Here is a 16,459-nt window from a genome sequence, read left to right on the forward strand (position 1 = left end):
GTCCTCCCATCCTTGACATTTTCTTTTTTTGCTTCTGTGCCACGCTCAGCCTTGCAAGGCCTAACTGATTTAGGAGACTACATCTCATTTTCAGAAGTGAGCATAGCAATGCCTGAATACCTTTAAAAATCTGGGCCTCAGTGAGCAGGCAATGCAGTCTCAGAATGAAGGGTGGAAACTGAGAAGAGAAACAGCATCTGACTTGGACCAAGGTTCTTCATCAGCACATCCAGGGATCTTCACCCCAAGATGTCCCAGCAGCAATTCACCCCAGCTGATGAAGGAATTGCATAACGAGGATATTTTTATTTGCCCCAACTCCAGGGATTATGGTAATTGTGAACAGGCAATTACCCAGCATCCTAGGGAATGCCAGGCACCACAAAGGCCAGGTGTCATCTCTGGAAAGTGCAGATCCATGATATATAACCAGCAACACGCATTTTAAAAATATATGCCCCAAATAGGTTACATTAATTGATCTCTTCAGAGTATTGACTCCCCACCCTCATCCTGATCAATTCTACATACACACACACACACACACACACACACACACACACACACTTCTGAAACATTTTCAACAATTGCTCATGGTGGAGGACTCAGAGATGTTTGGTGTGAAATTTATTTGAATAGCAATTATTCAACTCATGTTTCAGATCTATGATGTGGAATCTGCCTAGGGCCATAGTGGCCCTTGAAACTCTGGAAATCAGACAGGATCAGACACTACAATATATACAGTAGGGGCGATTGGCAGGGAGCTGCACTAGGGGAGTCCATATGTCTTTTCCATCGCTCATGTCTATGACTGTGTAACACACACACACACGTCTGTACACGCCATAGGCTCTGGAGAGTTACAGTTTACCCTAGTGGTTCCCAACATTGCATCAATACAGCCATTACAGCCAAGAAAATAACATTAGGTGAGGTGAGGTGTGCAGATTTATCCAACAACTACAGGCGCCGGCAAAAGAAGTTACGCTGTAGGGGAAGGAGATTGTAGTCCACTCTCACACGTTCAACATAAAAGAGCAGATAGAGGAAATTACCAAGCAAGGCAATGAGATTTTTCAATCTCTGTTTGGTTTAGCAGACTGTCCAGGCCTGTTCCAGATGAAGGAGTTCAGGTTCTTGTCAAATCCTTCATCTTCTCGCACAGGCAGAATCGAGTTTCTCCGCAGTCTCCAGGTTTGAAATTCCCACCTTGGATATAGACACAAGCTCTGCGCGGATAATCCTGGTTACTGGCTACTGAGATTTCAAGTCTGCAGTGGAAAAAAACACCATTTACACTTCATCTTAATAATCCCTGAGCTCCCTGCCTCAGGTCAAAGTGCCCGGACTCTGTGTTTGTCCTGGGGACAGTAGACGATGCTGAACCAATGCGCTACCCAATGTGTCTGAGGAAACTCTGTGAGCACAGGATCACTAAGACCTCATGGCCCTCGTGTTCTTTACTCCCCCTCCCATTGTGGTATATCATGGCCAGAGATGGCTCCAGTTTGGTGATGGGAGTGTGAAATACACACACACCGCCACGTTCAGTCACAGAAGTGGAGTGGTGTCCGTGTGATCAATTCATATGTCACATGGGTCTGAAATTTTTCATACACCTTAGATCAAATCACCTGCCCTCCATCTGCTAACCCAGCTCACTGGGACTTGATCTAACACTGAAAACCCTGGAGCAGTGTCAAACAGCTGACTTGGCTGTGTAGGTAGAGGAAAGTTATTTTAATACACTTAGGAGTTTTTTACAGTTCTGCCTGAACCCTGTAGTGTTCGACTCATGGCGTAACGAAGTCACCAGGCTCTCTCGGTAGAGGGATACAAATAGGACTCCCAAGACATTTTTTTTTTACAATAACTTATTTTTGCTGCAACATGTGGCCTGTATAGAAACCTGGCAGGGTTGTGATACCCGTGACTGACACCAGTGAGATCAGCTGTTTGTCCCTCAGTGGGTGCTGGATAACCAGCTCATCCTCCTCCTTTGCCATCCCCAGCCAGCCAACAAGACCACATTGGACCAATGTGTCTGGCTGCAGCCCATGGCAGGGGGAAGGAGCAAATGTCTTTCTCCTCCACAGCCTTCTTGGCCTTCTGGGCTGAATTTGTGTCACTAGAGGCCCAGCACCACCTACTATCAGGCTCGCAAATTGAGGGCACTTTGGGGTGTTTCAGGATAAAAGGCATCACAAAGGAGTTAGAATTGCTCAGAGAACGGCACTGTGGGAGCTGGGGAGAACAGGAAGTTCCCAGGGGCCTGAACCCCAGTTGAGGCCAGTGCTGTGGGTTAGTATCTCTTCTTCTCTGTGTCTCCACTTGAAGGAACCCGCGTAACGCAGGCTGTCGGAGGCTCACAGTGGAGAATCAAACACAGGACTTAGTGCCGCGCTTTGGTCAATAGCCTAGGATGTGCTAGTGGCACAGACTTACAGGCCAGAGGAGAGAGCTGTGCTGTCCACCCAGACCCACTTCCTGGAGCTGGAATCATACGATAATCCAATCCAGTAAGAGAGATAATATTTAAAGCCTTGACGCAGATCAAAATAAAGAAATGATTCTTGTTGTATGAAATTCTGCAGAAGAATAAAATAATGTGTTAAGGCCTCAAATTCCATCATGTGGGTATTAGTGGAAGTGGCTGGACAGGGTAGAAGATCAGGAACTCCCAACACACTGTATCACCATAGGTGGTCTTAGAGGTATCACTACAGCTAAGGCTGAGTTCCCACTTCTATTACAGTAACTGGCTGTTTCAGTGACTGATAACTTTCTCAAACCAAATCCTTTTGGGCTGAAATTGTCCAGACTGATGTCAGGCCAAAGCTGAATTTTTATAGCCAAGTTACAGTAAAAACGATGTAGCTATTTCGGATTATGGAAGGGTGCGAAAACACACCCGACATTTTCCCCAAATGTACCAGTCAGGAGAAACCTGCTTGAAAGAACTTCAGCTCAGTTCTTTGAGTTATAAATGTTCTAACTTTTCTCAAATATTCCCAGTCCCCTTAGATTTAGCTAAATCCCTTTCACTGGTTTAACTGCTGTGAGTGTACAAACATGGTCAATTGAAATTTTCATTGATACCTGCTCAGTACCTGAGTGGGTTTGAATACAGGGGACTGTGAAGGACTTTAGCTTCATTCAGTCTAATGTAGAGGTGCCAGTTCCTTCGAGATTCATGACACTTCATGGGGGAAGTTTTCAAAACCCACCAGATGACTGAGTCACCCAATTCCATTCATTTCAGTGGCAGCTGGGTGGCTGAATTCTCTGCTGGGCTTTGAATATTGCAAGCCAGGTTTCCATTCTTAGTTCTGCCACACGGTTCCCCTGCAGTCTTGGGGAAGTGATTTAGGACAGACATTGCAACCATGGGTGCCCCCTTCTCCAACCAGCAACGAAACCCAACCCCAAGCAGAGCTCCTAAAATGGCGGGTGGGCGAAATGAGGAGATGGAGGATGGTGTGGTTATTGCCATTGGTGGTTTGGATTTATTCACCACAAACAGTGTTGTTTGGCAGAAAGAGAAATTTTCTGGCCATTTTTATGGTCACAATACAGCATTACCCACAGGGCTCTCTCAATCTATTTACAAGAACTGATCCTGTTATCTTCAGACTCTGCTTGTTTGGGGGAATCTCCCTGACACTTAACATCAAGGTGTGTCTGAGGATGACTGACCCCTTTATGCCATGCAGGGCACTGCTGCAGAGTCACAGCACCCTGCATGTAGCATGGGGATGGATTGCGTGTCGGGCACGGTCCATCCCACGCATTCAGCAGTGGAGTCGCTATTGATTAACACAAGTTTTGCCCCAATATTTTAAAAGAAACTCAGATTCACCTTCTCTTCCTTGCTCTCAGTTTTAAGCAGCCGGGCAGATTGAGATGAGCAGTAGGACTGACACTGATCCCATGTTCTGTCTGCAGCAGCAAAGAGGTACGAGCTGTCACTGGACTGTATCCACCGTACCGGACATTTGTCCCCTTGAACGAACAAACACCGCTGATCAGTTCACCAGGATCCTGCCTCACTCTGGTGTGATGAGGTGTGCTGGGGACATTGCTGTCAATCCCTGGGATTGTACTCCAGCCTTAGACCTCAGCCCCCATGGCTACTGTTGTCATGGACCATACAGTCCGGCAATCCCATCATCCCATGGGGCTGGGCCCTTTCCCTCCAGGAGCTGCAGCTGCCAGGCGGGGAAGAGCAGGCTGCCTGAAGAGACTGGCTTCCCCAGCAGCATGATGGGGTGACTGGAGAACCAACCCCCACCATCTTGGTAGAGGCCTGACTGCCCTCCTGAGCCCCAGTCAAGTGGTGGAGATGGGAGCTTGTCACGAGCAGGGAGAGGGGCACCAGGAGGAGCACATTGGCCCAACTCAGCTGAATCCCAGTTGCTAAGGGGAGAAGGGAGGAGCCAACTGTGGAGCTGGATGTGAGAAATGACCCACAAGCTTCAGCCTGAGTGTACAGCCCTCAGCTGGGCTGCGTCGGGCCACGGGAGGGGAGTTTATTCACTGACTACGTTCCTTCCTCTCTCAAGGGACAGGGGGAAAGCTGAGCTGTTTGGGATTAGAAGCGAGGTCGGGAGGGCTCTCCATCCCCACCCCACAGCTAGCGCAGGAGATCTCACTGAAGCACCTACAGGGGAACTCCCATCCTAATCCCAAGCACTTTGGGACACAAGGAATCTCCTGTACGGATCTGGGTCTGGCCGGTGGGGACAGTGGCTCCTCCTCTTCCATTTACCTTGGTGGTTTGTGGTTTGGCTTTGACACAACTGCAGCTGCTGGGTGAGATTTTCCACCTGCTGGGTGAGGATTTCCTGCTGGCCTCGCCACTGAGTGTCTTAAATGTCAGAACAACACACCAGTGTCACTTACCAAGGCTAGGGCAGAATTTACAGAGCAGTTGTTCTTTGAATCATGGTGATATGAAAGCCTCAGCTGAAACATAGTGCAGTGCAATGGATCCATAAAACCCACCCTGATTAGCCTAGATCTTTTCAGAACATCCATGCACAGCATGGCAACCAACCATCATATTACCAGTGCTTTGTGGGTATCTGTCCCACAGCTCAGATCTTCTAACTGGGAACCTTCTGCAGCAGCTCTCCACACCTGGGTGGGGCTGTTCTACAATTCTTTTGAGAACGTCTACTGTAGAAAGTCGCTTTTTTGATGTACACAGTAGCACACTTTTTGCAATATTGAACAGCGTTGGTACTTGCATGAAAATGTTCTGTATTTTTTAAACAACACAGGCTGCAAGCCAGATTCTCAGCTGGTGTAAATCAATGTAATTCAATGACTGTGTCAATTTCCTCCAGCAAAGGATCTGGCCCGAAACCCGTTTGTGTACAAATACAGACACTGCAGTACCTTAAAACAAAACCAGTCAGGCCTACAGAGGGCTATGTCCATTGCAGGGAGTGTTGGCTAATTGATTGCCCTTTCTGGGTGACATCATGCTGAGAGCTTAAGTGACTGATTGATGAGAGGGTAAATGTTGGTTGAGCTTTGGTCTGGGTCTGTTCTGCAGCTCCTCCTTCCAAAACATTAATTAGCGTGTACCAGTAATGAGCGCCCACAAGGCATAGCTCTGGGACATGTGACTCCTTGCAGAACAAAAGGTATAATTGCTAAACAAAGTAAATTAGTTAAGTTAGTTCCCTAATTCATATCTAAAGAGGTTTGAGACAGTGAGACAGAAATCCTCGGGGTGAGCCAGACCTTGCTTCAGGGGACATTTAACAGACCAAGGACCTAAGAGAAGAAAAGCCGTCTCCCTCTAGATATATCAGCCTTGTTTGCTAATCAGGATCCTGTGTAAGGCCAACATAGTGACTGAAACTTAAAGCAGACACTGGCTAAACAATTGGGTTCTTTGACTAACAAAACGTGTTTGTCTTGGCTGTTGGGATACATGGTTGGAAAACATCTAGACCTTAGAGATTTATGAGAATTGATAATAGCATGTGCTGGCTCTGTGGAAGGAACAATATTGTTGGCTGAAATTGAGGCAGAGCTAAGGAAAGATAACAGAGACAGTGCTATCCGGAAGGTAGCCTGATATTTTCTGACTCTCTCTGAATTAAGGAGATTGGTTTTGTTGATGTATCGGGAGGAAGGGGAATCTGTTATGGCTTATTGTACTAGATTGTTGTTGGTACGCTCTCTCGCTGGAACTGAGGAGAAACAGGTGACAGATTTAATGTCTTGGATGGATTTAGACAAAGCAGAAAGGGTAGTAAGTGGAACAAGTAGTTCTCCTCAGAGAATGGTTGGTGGGGCTCCCTACAGTAATCAAGCAGGCTATAATGGCTCCAACCACACTGTTGGAGCATGGAACATGGTATTTGCTATGCAATAGGACAAGGCAGAGAATAGTCTGGTAGGTGACACACAGTGTCTAGTTAGGGATCATTGCGAGCACAGGTATGAGCCTGGGAAAACACATTGACCCAACTCAGCAGCCTCCCAGTAGCTAAGGGGAGATGGGAGGAGCCAACCATGGAGCTGGATATGGGAAATGACTCACATTCTTTGGCCTCAGTGTACGGCCTACAGCTGGGCTGCGTCAGGCCACGGGAGGGGAGTGTATCACTGACTACGTTCCTGCCTCTCCAAGGGACAGGAAAAGCTGAGCTGTTTGGGCTGAGAAGCAAAGTCGGGAGGGTTCTCCATCCCCACCCCACCCCACCCCACGGCTGGCCAGTGAGATCTCCTGCAAGCACCTACAGGGGAACTCCCATCCTAAGCCCAAGCACTTTGGGACAGAAGGAATCTCCTGTACAGATCTGGATCTGGCTGGTGGGGACAGTGGCTCCTCCTCCTCCATTTACCTCTGTTGCTTGGCAGCTCCTGTGGAGTCCCTTGGTGGTTTGTGGGTTGGCTTTGGCAAACCTTCGGCTGCTGGGTGAGATTTTTCTGCTGGCCATCACACTGAGTGACTTAAACATCAGAACAACACAACAGTGTCACTTACCAAGGCTAGGGCAGAATTTACAGAGCAGTCGTTCTCTGAATCAGGGTGATACGAAAGCCTCAGCTGAAACATAGTACAGTGCAATCGGCCCATAAAACCCACCCTGATTAGCCTAGATCTGTTCAGAACATCCACGCGCAGCATGGCACCCAACCATTGTATTATCAGTGCATTGTGGGTATCTGTCCCACAGCTCAGATCTTCTAACTGGGGACCTTCTGCAGCAGCTCTCCACACCTGGGTAGGGCTGTACTACAATTCTTTTGAGAACGTCTACTGTAGAAAGGAGCTTTATTAATGTACACAGTCAGTAGCGTAGCTAGTGGGGTGCAGGGGAAGCAGCCGCTTCCCCTCAGCATACTTTCCAAAAGCAGCGTGCCTTAGTTAGGAGTTACCATGGCGCCCACTCTGCTCTGAAGCTTGGCCTGCCGGCGGGCGCTAAACTCCTGCAGGCAGGGGGCGGGCAGGGGCTGGTCCCTGCGGTGGGGCGGGGTGGCACCGGGCACAGGAAGTGGAAAGCAGTGGGGCTGGTACCGGGAGCAGCATGGAGCGGCTGCGATAGGTGGGTGCGGGCAGCCCAGCTCCCCCTGCCTGGGGCTCCCTTTGCCCGCCGCGGGGTGTGGGCTCCTCCTCTGCAGCAGTGCCCGCCGCGGGGCTGGGGCTCTCCCAGAGCTCTGCCCTGCACGCGCCCAGCACCCCCGGGGCCGCTTCTGCCTCCCTGGGATGGCCCCACATCCCCTCCCCCAGAGGCCTGGGGTCCTGCTGCGGCTTGTACCCCTCTGCCTCCTCTGCGGGGCAGGCAGCTCCAGGGGGTTGAGGCCGTGCCACGCCTTCCCCAGCTTCCCCTTCCAGCAGCCCCCGCACCGCCCTTCCGGGCCTGTTCAGCTCGGCCCCACCGGGTCCTGCCCGCCTCATGCAACCTGCCCCTACCATGGGGCCGCGCAGCCCAGGGGAACTGGGGGAGCCGCAGCAAAGCCCCGCCCAGAGCTGGTGCAGGAGACGAGCCTGGCTCTCAGCCCAGGCTCCAGCATCAGCCTGCAGCGGGGAGCGGAGCCACCCCCCACCGGCTCAGCTCAGCCCAGCCCTGCTCTTAACGGGACACGGACCCCACCACGGCTCGGCCTGGCCTGGGGCACGTGGGGGTATCACCTCACCCCCCGCCTGGGGGGCCTGGCGAGGGGTGTGCTCGGCACCGTAGCAGTGCAGAGGGGAGGCCAGCATGGAGTGGACCCCATGAGGGTGGGGGGGGGCGCGAAGCGGCCAGAAAAGGAGCCAAGGGGGGGCATGGCTAGAGGAGGAGCCAAGGGCGGGGGCTTTTTTATGTTTGCTCCCCCCTCTTAGAATCTGGCTATGCCACTGTACGCAGTAGCACACATTTTGCAATATTGAACAGCGTTGGTACTTGCATGAAAATGTTCTGTATTTTTTAAACAACACAGGCAACGGGACTGCAAGCCAGATTCTCAGCTGGTGTAAATCAATGTAGTTCAGTGACTTTGTAAATTTCCTCCAGCAAAGGATCTGGCCCGAAAGCTGTATGTGTACAAACGCAGACGCTGCAGTACCTTAAAACAAAACCAGTCAGGCCTACAGGGGACTATGTCCACTGCACGGAGTGTTAGCCAATTTATCACAGGTGACTGTCTCAACACCCCAGTGGTGTCTGCATGGATTGTTATAGCCTTTTTTCTATGGCGTGGGGGTGCCAATTAACCCGGTGAGAGGCTACACCTGGAGGAGAGCCAGGGCTGATGAGGTCTAATGGCTGGTGAAGCCCAGCTGGGGAGAGGAGCTGGGGCAGGCAGGAAGAGAGGAGGCTGGTGGTAAGAGAGGGTGGCAGGGAGGAGCTCTGCAGTCACTCCCTAGAGAGGAGGGGAGTTGGCAACAGACAAGGGGGAATAAGCCCTGAGGTCCTGTCTCAGCTACAGGCTGATTATGACAAGAACCCGAGAGTGGCCAGACAGCCATAGGGAGCAGAGGAAGCTCCACTGGTAACTCAAGGATGGGCCAGAAGGTAGGAAGGGAAGTAGGAAGGAGTCCAGGGAAACAGCCATGGGGCCTGGGAGTGAGCAGACTGAGGCTGCTGGCTAGAGGGTCTCTGTGCTGGACCCTGGAGTACGGTGGGCCTGGGTTCCCCTACCAGTCTCTGGGGCAGTGGGTCAGACTGGGCAGTGGAGCAGAAGACTGCCAGAGGCACTTTGCCCAGTAGGACTTTGATACCGTGGAATGGAAGGACTACAGTGAGCAAGCCAAGGCAAGAAGCACCTTGAGCGATGGGGAGGGAATAACCTGACTCCAGAGACAGAGAGCGAGACCACGGGGTGAGGAAACTGGCCATGAGCTAGCCCCCAGATGGACACAAGGAGGAGCCCCAGCGGCGAGTAGAACGCCCCGCGACAGGGTAGAACAAAGGCACAGAGAAGTAACGTGACTTGTCCCAGGTCAGAGGCCAAGCTGTGACTAGAACCCTGGAGCAGTTTTAGTACGTTGTGGTGGGTCTAACAAAACGAAAGTGCCTCCTGTCCAGTGAGACTGTGCCCAGGAACTGCCCCGGGGTTTGGGGTGGGCTAGTGAGATGATTCTAACTATCCTCTCGCTTACACTCCCCTAACTGAACTGACTCAGTGGATGCTGAAATTGCCCTTGGCATGGAGTGTGGGGAGACTCTCTGGGCTCCCACCTGCTGCAGGAGTGGAGCCCTGCTCCTTCCCACCCTAGTGTCATCCGTTCAGTTTTATTTCAAGGTTCTTCCCCTTCAAAAGTGCATTTTTTTAAAAAACGAAAGCCAAGATTTTTCTCTCGCATCACTAGTTCCCCAAGGCATGGAGAGGCTATGTATGGTGCAAAGGCCTGCTCCACCCAGCAGTCCTAATTCCTAGTCTCTTCAGTGGTACACAGAATCACTGTTTGTCTTAAACAGGAAGGCACTTGTTAAAGAGAACCCTTGCAATTATAGACAAACAGACTTCTACCCAGCTTGAGTTCCAGTCTTGTCTCTCTTGTTTACCAGGGAGCATACTCTGCCTTGAATTGCATACAGAGATAGCTAGTGGCTGAATAATATACAGCAAATGATATGGTATTAGTCTCTGCTATAGCCACTAGACAATGCTGTCTTCCCCTTCAAAACATTATAAGAACTCAGGTCAGATTCACAATGACTCCTTTTTCCTGTACTTACCCTTGAAAACCAAAACTCCTGTTGCTATCGACAAAAGCAGGCAGAGAATCCCAAGGATAACTGTAGTGAGCAACCATTGAGAAGGCAGAGGATCTAATAAAGAAATACAAATAATACATCATAATTATTGACATCTGCAAAGCTGCAAAATGAACATCAAAAATAAAGTACCTAATCAGAAAAGGAAGGGGGAGGGAGGAATGTAGTTGTCTTAAAAAAAATCTCCTAGAAAGAGAGCTTTTGATTTAAAAAAAGAAACTGAATAGCAGGGCCAATGAACAGTAAGCTAAGAAGATAATTCTGGCCTTCCGGTACCACAAATAGCTACGGGCCCTACCTTTGAAAAAGTGTGTGAGTTGCAAAGCAAGTAATGTGCGTGCAGTCATAGAGACTCAGGGTGCAAAGGCAGCAGTAGATTAGCCGATCACTGAAGAGGCTCCTGTAGCAATACTGAGAGGCCTGGGAATAAAGAGAAGGAAGTGTCTCTGGAAATGAAGAACGGAGACTCTAGCTATCTAGACCTTGCCACAATTAAAGTTGATACAGGTTCCCAAACCAATATATTGTCAGCAAAGTTACACCAGAAAATCAGAAATAAGCCTGAGCTGGGGAAAAAAGAGAAACAGCAGACAGAGCACAGGGGAGAGAAATGGCCAGTCAATGAGATTTCAGCCAGATAATGTCTGTGAAATCATTTGATTTTTAGTGAATAGGGATCAGGAAAGTCAGACTGTATTCCCCCACCCCGCAACAGAGATGTTATTTCTAGTGGTGCCAACTCTCTCCATTTGATCATGAGTTTTGCAAAATGTTTGTAAAGCCCCAGCTGCTGGAATCATGTTACCTGAGAATCTCAAATTTCATTGTAAAAAAAAAAATGGTAAGATTCTTGTACTCATTGGTTGTGGAGACCAGACTGAACTCCTGCCCCTAAACACCCCAATGCCAGAAGAAACAAAAGAAAACAAAATGTCATATTTTTACATCTCATGATTTTTAGTCCCGACTCGTGGTTTTTAAATGCTTGGGGTTGGCAGTACTGAATAAGCAGCAGACAGTGATGATCTGTGCTTCTGTTCAAGATTTCCCCTCTAGTGGTGATAATGTTTTACTTGTGTAACTTAAATGCTGCACCCACATCATGGCTACAGCTGAGATACGACAGCCATTGGCTATCTTGAGAGAGAAATTCCAACTTTAAGGTGCTTGGTATAGTGTCTGGAGCTATGGATTACATGTAGATGTTGGATTATTGGTGGTAAAGTAATAGAATGGTCAGGAGTACAGAGCATGCAGTGAGTTGTTAAAAGGTACAATACAGTATTGTGCTAGTCAGTTACTACAGGTAGAAAGTCTCATGGGGTTTTAATATGTGGCAGGTGGATTTAATAGGAGGTATTTAGTAGGATTGAAGAAGAAGAGTGTTGGATATGGGTTGCATTGGTGGTGGTGAAGAGTAGAAAGGCTAAATTCTGAGCAGCAATCAAGACCAGTTTAGCTCTGTTTTGCTGTGATGATGCTGTTGTTCCATACGGTACCTTTGTCTCCCCCACCTTGGGGTCTTTGGCTTCCCTGCTGCTTAGCTGAGGTGTGATGGTTCGGTTCCTGGCACGTTACCGATTCCTCACGTGTTGCTGCTGAGATTATAGAGACAGAAATTTTAGACAGAAATTCACCGTTAATTTTTCGCAGGAGCTGCCAGCAATATTATACCAGGAATAACTCTGTGATGGTGGAGAGGAGGGAAAAACACAGGGCCCAATGGAGAGACATTCCCAGTAAATAGGATATCAGCTGTGGAAAATACAAAGGTGCTGCGAAGACACTTGTTTTGCCGATGGTGGGTGAGGAAGCTCCATCTGTGTTAGGGACTGCAAGGTGTGAATAGCTAAGACAGGTCACCCGTATAACAGGAGCCTGGTGTGGTCTGAATGACAAGTTCCAGGAGAATTTATTGATGAGATGGGCTGGCATGAGGACATGCCTGAGTGCTGCCCTGCTATCATTCTACCCAGGGCAGTTCCATTAGCAGGGAACAGCTGGGCTCTGCAGGAACTAACATGCCTCGTGCATTTCAAAGTGAGAAATCAAGGCAGCCGACTGGCTGGGTGCATCCAAAAGTGAGGACACTTTTTCTTACTCAGAACTGAAGAGCTTTAGGGTGAGATTCTGGCCAACCAGTGCACAGCTGCAGAAAGAGCTCCCTCTGCCCTTTGTGTCTCTTTGCGGAGGTTGACCAGAACTGGTGTGTAGCGCATGCGTGTCCTTCCCTGGAGGCTAGCTGCCTGAAAGGAGATGGTTTCTCAAGTTAGACCAGCTCCTGACAACCTACATTAGAAAATTACCATAGACTCTTAGGCACTTGTTTGAAAACCGTTGACTAGAGCACCCCACAGAATGCAAAGGACACTTAAGCTCATGACAGCATCGGTTCAAACGAAGCCTGAGCTAAGACAAATTCCCTAGCAAGGGCAATGTTATCGGAAGCTGAGAGTAGCATGGAACCTGATCCAGACAGACTTGTTTACTGTGAAAACCCACTAACCCCTGCTGATAAAACATAGACGATGATGCAAGAAACTTGCAAAGATACAGCTCTAAAATCCTCAGAAGGCTGAATCTTGAGTGCTAGCCAGAGGTGAGGAGAAATCTCATCCACTGACTGTTATTGTTAGTCTGTTTTTGATAAGCTTCTGATGGTTAATGTAATCCTTAAACGGAAAAAATAATCAGTGAGTCCATGCATCATGAGGAATCAAGTGCTATGTTGCATTCATGATGAATTTCTGGGAATGAAATTAAGCGAAGAGAAGAGCTAGAGTAATCTTTATTAGCCTGGTACAAACACACAGGTTGCTGATCTGGATTTGAAATGTAGTGGTCACGGCTATAGAATCAGAGCATTTTTAGTAAGGAAAACAAAGACCTTGGCAAAATATATTAGACGATCTCTTTTCCTTTGTAAGCACGGATTATTTAGTGGTAGAGGACTCATATTCAGGCTACTTTGAGTTTTCTACCAGGTACCCTGAATGAAACACCATTAAGTGTTATTTCTGTACAATAATGTTTTATTACGTACTGTACCTTTGTCACCAGGTCTCGGCCTTCTAGACTCATCAAATTTCAGAGCTGAGTAGGTTACCACATCCTCATTCATTTCCGGTGGAATAGACATTTTAGACTTGGTTTTAGATGACTGAGGAAGCTGGGTGGGATTCAGTGAGAAACTCACGGGTACATGAAAGATCTCTATGTACCGTGATAACTCTGTCTAGGCCTTGAACTGCTGAGTTTTATAGCATGTTATAGTCTGAAATGACACTTTAAAAGAAATGTTAAGGTTGCAAAATCAAGCACTCAATAATTCGGAAATGCCAGATTTAAGGTTGCCCATGCAACCTTAATTCACCCCCTTGTGCATTTTGATACAGTCTTTAATTACACAGTCACATATTGTTTTTTCCACAGGACCCCTGCTTCATTCAGTGCTCAGGATGGATGGTGCTCTGTGAATGGGTAGTTATTCAAGATCTCTTTCTGTTTTCATCATTTAATATGTGGCCCCTTGCATTATCTACTGTGCGCTATTCAAACTCTGCACTGAATACAGAATTATTGAATTCCTCATTGACTTTTCTATGCTACTCTCATGGCAGTATGTTAGCGCTTTGCAAACGTTAAGGAATTCATCTTCCAACATCCCTGTTTGGGGAGGGGTAAGTAGTATTTGCATATTAAGGATGGGGAACCAATGCACAGAAATCAAGGCCAAAATTGTCAAAAGTGTTAGCTAATTTTGGCTGCCCAATTTAAGAAGCCCGGGACCTGATTTGTCAGAATACTTTGCTTTTTAAAGCACTTTATTTGTTCTGAGAAGAGCTCCCACTGACCTCAGTTTCAGCTGTGAGTGCTTAGTACTCTCGCAAATCAAACCCCAAGTATCTCAAGTCAGAGCCCCAGGAAATGAGGAGCACACAATTACTGACCACTTGTGAAAAGTCTCAGTGAAGTGACTTGCCCAGCATCACATAGGTAGAGTAGGTAGAATCCAGTCTCCTGGGCAGTATTCAACTGCCTTAACCAGAAGACCCTCCTTTCTCTTCCCACAAGCCCCTGCCTCATTCGCTGCACACCTTCCAGCTTCTGCCACAAATGACACCAGGGTCCTACAGAGAGCAGCCTCCTTCACTGCACACACTTCCTAAATGCTGTTTCGAAATGGAAAGTGCTGTTTAGCCATTTTGAATCATTTCGTTTCAGTCAAAACTCTTTTTGGAATTCTTCATGTCATGAAAAAAATGGACATTTCAACTTTTCCTTCTGATTCAGAACAGAAAACAATATGAAATTGCCAATCTTCCCGGCCAGTGGAGAGTTCCATTTTTTGAACAGCCCTAATCATAACTGATCTGAGTCCTGAAGGGAGCAAGAGCTTTAGATATCTATAATTTGAAAATATTTGGATGACCTCTTGAGTTGCAGAGGAGACTTTAAAAGGCAGCAACCCAAAGCCCCTTCAGTGTTGTTAAACCAAACGGTAAATATTGTTGTGAAATCAATGTTCTGCTGTCAAGATTCTTCTGGCTTCAGAAGGAGCTAGAAAATAGTCTGCTACAGGCTGCATCTAATGTATAAAGAGCCGAGAATTGACAACTGAGCTGCCAAAGTCTTCTGCACCAGCTTTCCATGCAGCAGTTCAAGTATAACTGTGCTTCCTATGATAAAACTAGCAAGGGACATATATAGGACCAGACTCTGCTCCCAGTTAAACCACTATAATTCCACTAACTTCACTGGATCTACTCCTGGTTGATTCCAATATCGCCCCAGTTAGTCCTGGGTAAGTCTGTCTCTACACTGGGCTAGTGTAATCAGCATGCTCCACTGGAGTCGACAGAGGGATGCTGATAGATGGAAGCTAAGGGTCTGGCCCATTGTGCCTTATGACAGGAGAACACAAGAATCTGATTCTTTTTTCTTGAGAACATTAACTCCTTTCAGAAAAGTCTCTTCTCCCATTTCATCTGATCGTGACGGGTTTCAGTGGAGTAAACACAGCAGTGCTCTCTCCCCTTTGCTCTAAGACCGACATTAACCTTTACCCCCAAGGACAATCACCTCCAACCTGATCCTGCTCCAAGCTGCAAAATCCTTCCACCTGCCCTGTGACAAACATTTCCAGCTGCCTCCCCGCTCTATTTCCTACCGAGACATTGACAAGCAACTCCAACCTGGCCCTCAGCCTCAGTTACCGGACACTTCCTGTGTATTTTCCAAAATCATCCTGCTTTCCTTCTTGGAAAACATGATTCTCTAAAACAGGATGTAGCCTGCTCTAAGGATGCGCCTCCCCCTTCCCCCATGCCCCCAGGATTTGAACACAGTACCTTTGTTTATCTCCAGTGGTTCACAGGCAGAGGTTCTGAAATGGACCCTGAAGTGGCACGTCCCACCATATATGAGGGGGATAAGGGAGACCAATGATTGGCTGTGCAAAGTTCCATCGGAAGCTGCACAGGAAGCTCTTGCTGCTAATTTGAGACACGGTCCTTACCTTGCGTGCTAACCAAAAAGGGACTTTAATCTTTACATGCAATGAGACCTTTTTACTCTCTTATAGCACATGGAAGGAGGTTGTGAAAGGTTTCAATTTCACATGAGAGGTCACCCACCTAAAAAGGTTGAGAAACGCGGATCTAGTGCTCAGAGCCCTGCATGCAATCTTGGGCACCTTACACTCCCATCTGGGCCTCTCACAAACAGCCCAACAGCATGCAAGCCTCATCCTGAGTGTCTGTGTGTACCTGCCGCCTGCCAGCTCCACGTGGGTTACGCTCTGGCTCTCACTAGCCTGTGTTATTCTGCAGGGTGACCCCAACACACTCCCAGTCCTGGCTTTCCCCCCATCAACGTATGTCTTGTACTGCCCAGCCCTGTCCTGTCCTGTCCAAATATATTGTCCATTATTCCTTTTAAGAGAATAATATACGCCAGTGTATTACCTTAAATAGTCACCCAGACGCTCTTATCTGATCCAATGTGTTTAAGTTAAACAATAAAACAAGTGACTGAACTACGAAGAGAGAGATTTTAAGTGAGTATAAGCAATGAGGCAGAAGAGTCAAACAAGGTTACAAGAAAAATAAAGATAAAACCCTTTCTAGTGCCAACTTAGCAAATTATATTTGATTTAAAGCAAAGTTTCTCCCAACATGCGTCTGACAGCATTCCTGACCAAACTCTTCAGGTTAGGGCCACTCCGCCAG

The 16,459-nt window shown here is 47.9% G+C and overlaps 1 protein-coding gene across 3 annotated transcripts; it reads right to left on the bottom strand.

Moving 5' to 3' along the window:
* Nucleotides 1-623: 623 nt before the first annotated feature.
* Nucleotides 624-13,554, bottom strand: LOC123366030 (natural killer cells antigen CD94-like). 3 transcript variants are annotated; one of them, XM_045009114.1, is made up of 8 exons: nucleotides 13,278-13,554; nucleotides 11,729-11,824; nucleotides 10,191-10,283; nucleotides 6,867-6,974; nucleotides 4,772-4,870; nucleotides 3,863-4,005; nucleotides 2,449-2,591; nucleotides 624-1,274 (listed from the first exon to the last, which is right to left on the bottom strand). In XM_045009114.1, the coding sequence occupies exons 1-8, from the start codon at nucleotides 13,366-13,368 to the stop codon at nucleotides 1,133-1,135; spliced, it is 915 nt and encodes a 304-aa protein (XP_044865049.1). In that variant the 5' UTR covers nucleotides 13,369-13,554; the 3' UTR covers nucleotides 624-1,132. The 3 variants fall into 3 exon arrangements, with proteins under 3 accessions (XP_044865049.1, XP_044865048.1, XP_044865050.1); XM_045009113.1 differs by having other exon boundaries at nucleotides 11,729-11,827; XM_045009115.1 differs by lacking the exon at nucleotides 4,772-4,870 and having other exon boundaries at nucleotides 11,729-11,827.
* Between the last annotated feature and the right edge of the window lie 2,905 nt (nucleotides 13,555-16,459).

Source organism: Mauremys mutica, chromosome 3 (genome assembly GCF_020497125.1).
Source record: "Mauremys mutica isolate MM-2020 ecotype Southern chromosome 3, ASM2049712v1, whole genome shotgun sequence".
Classification (NCBI taxonomy): domain Eukaryota; kingdom Metazoa; phylum Chordata; order Testudines; family Geoemydidae; genus Mauremys; species Mauremys mutica.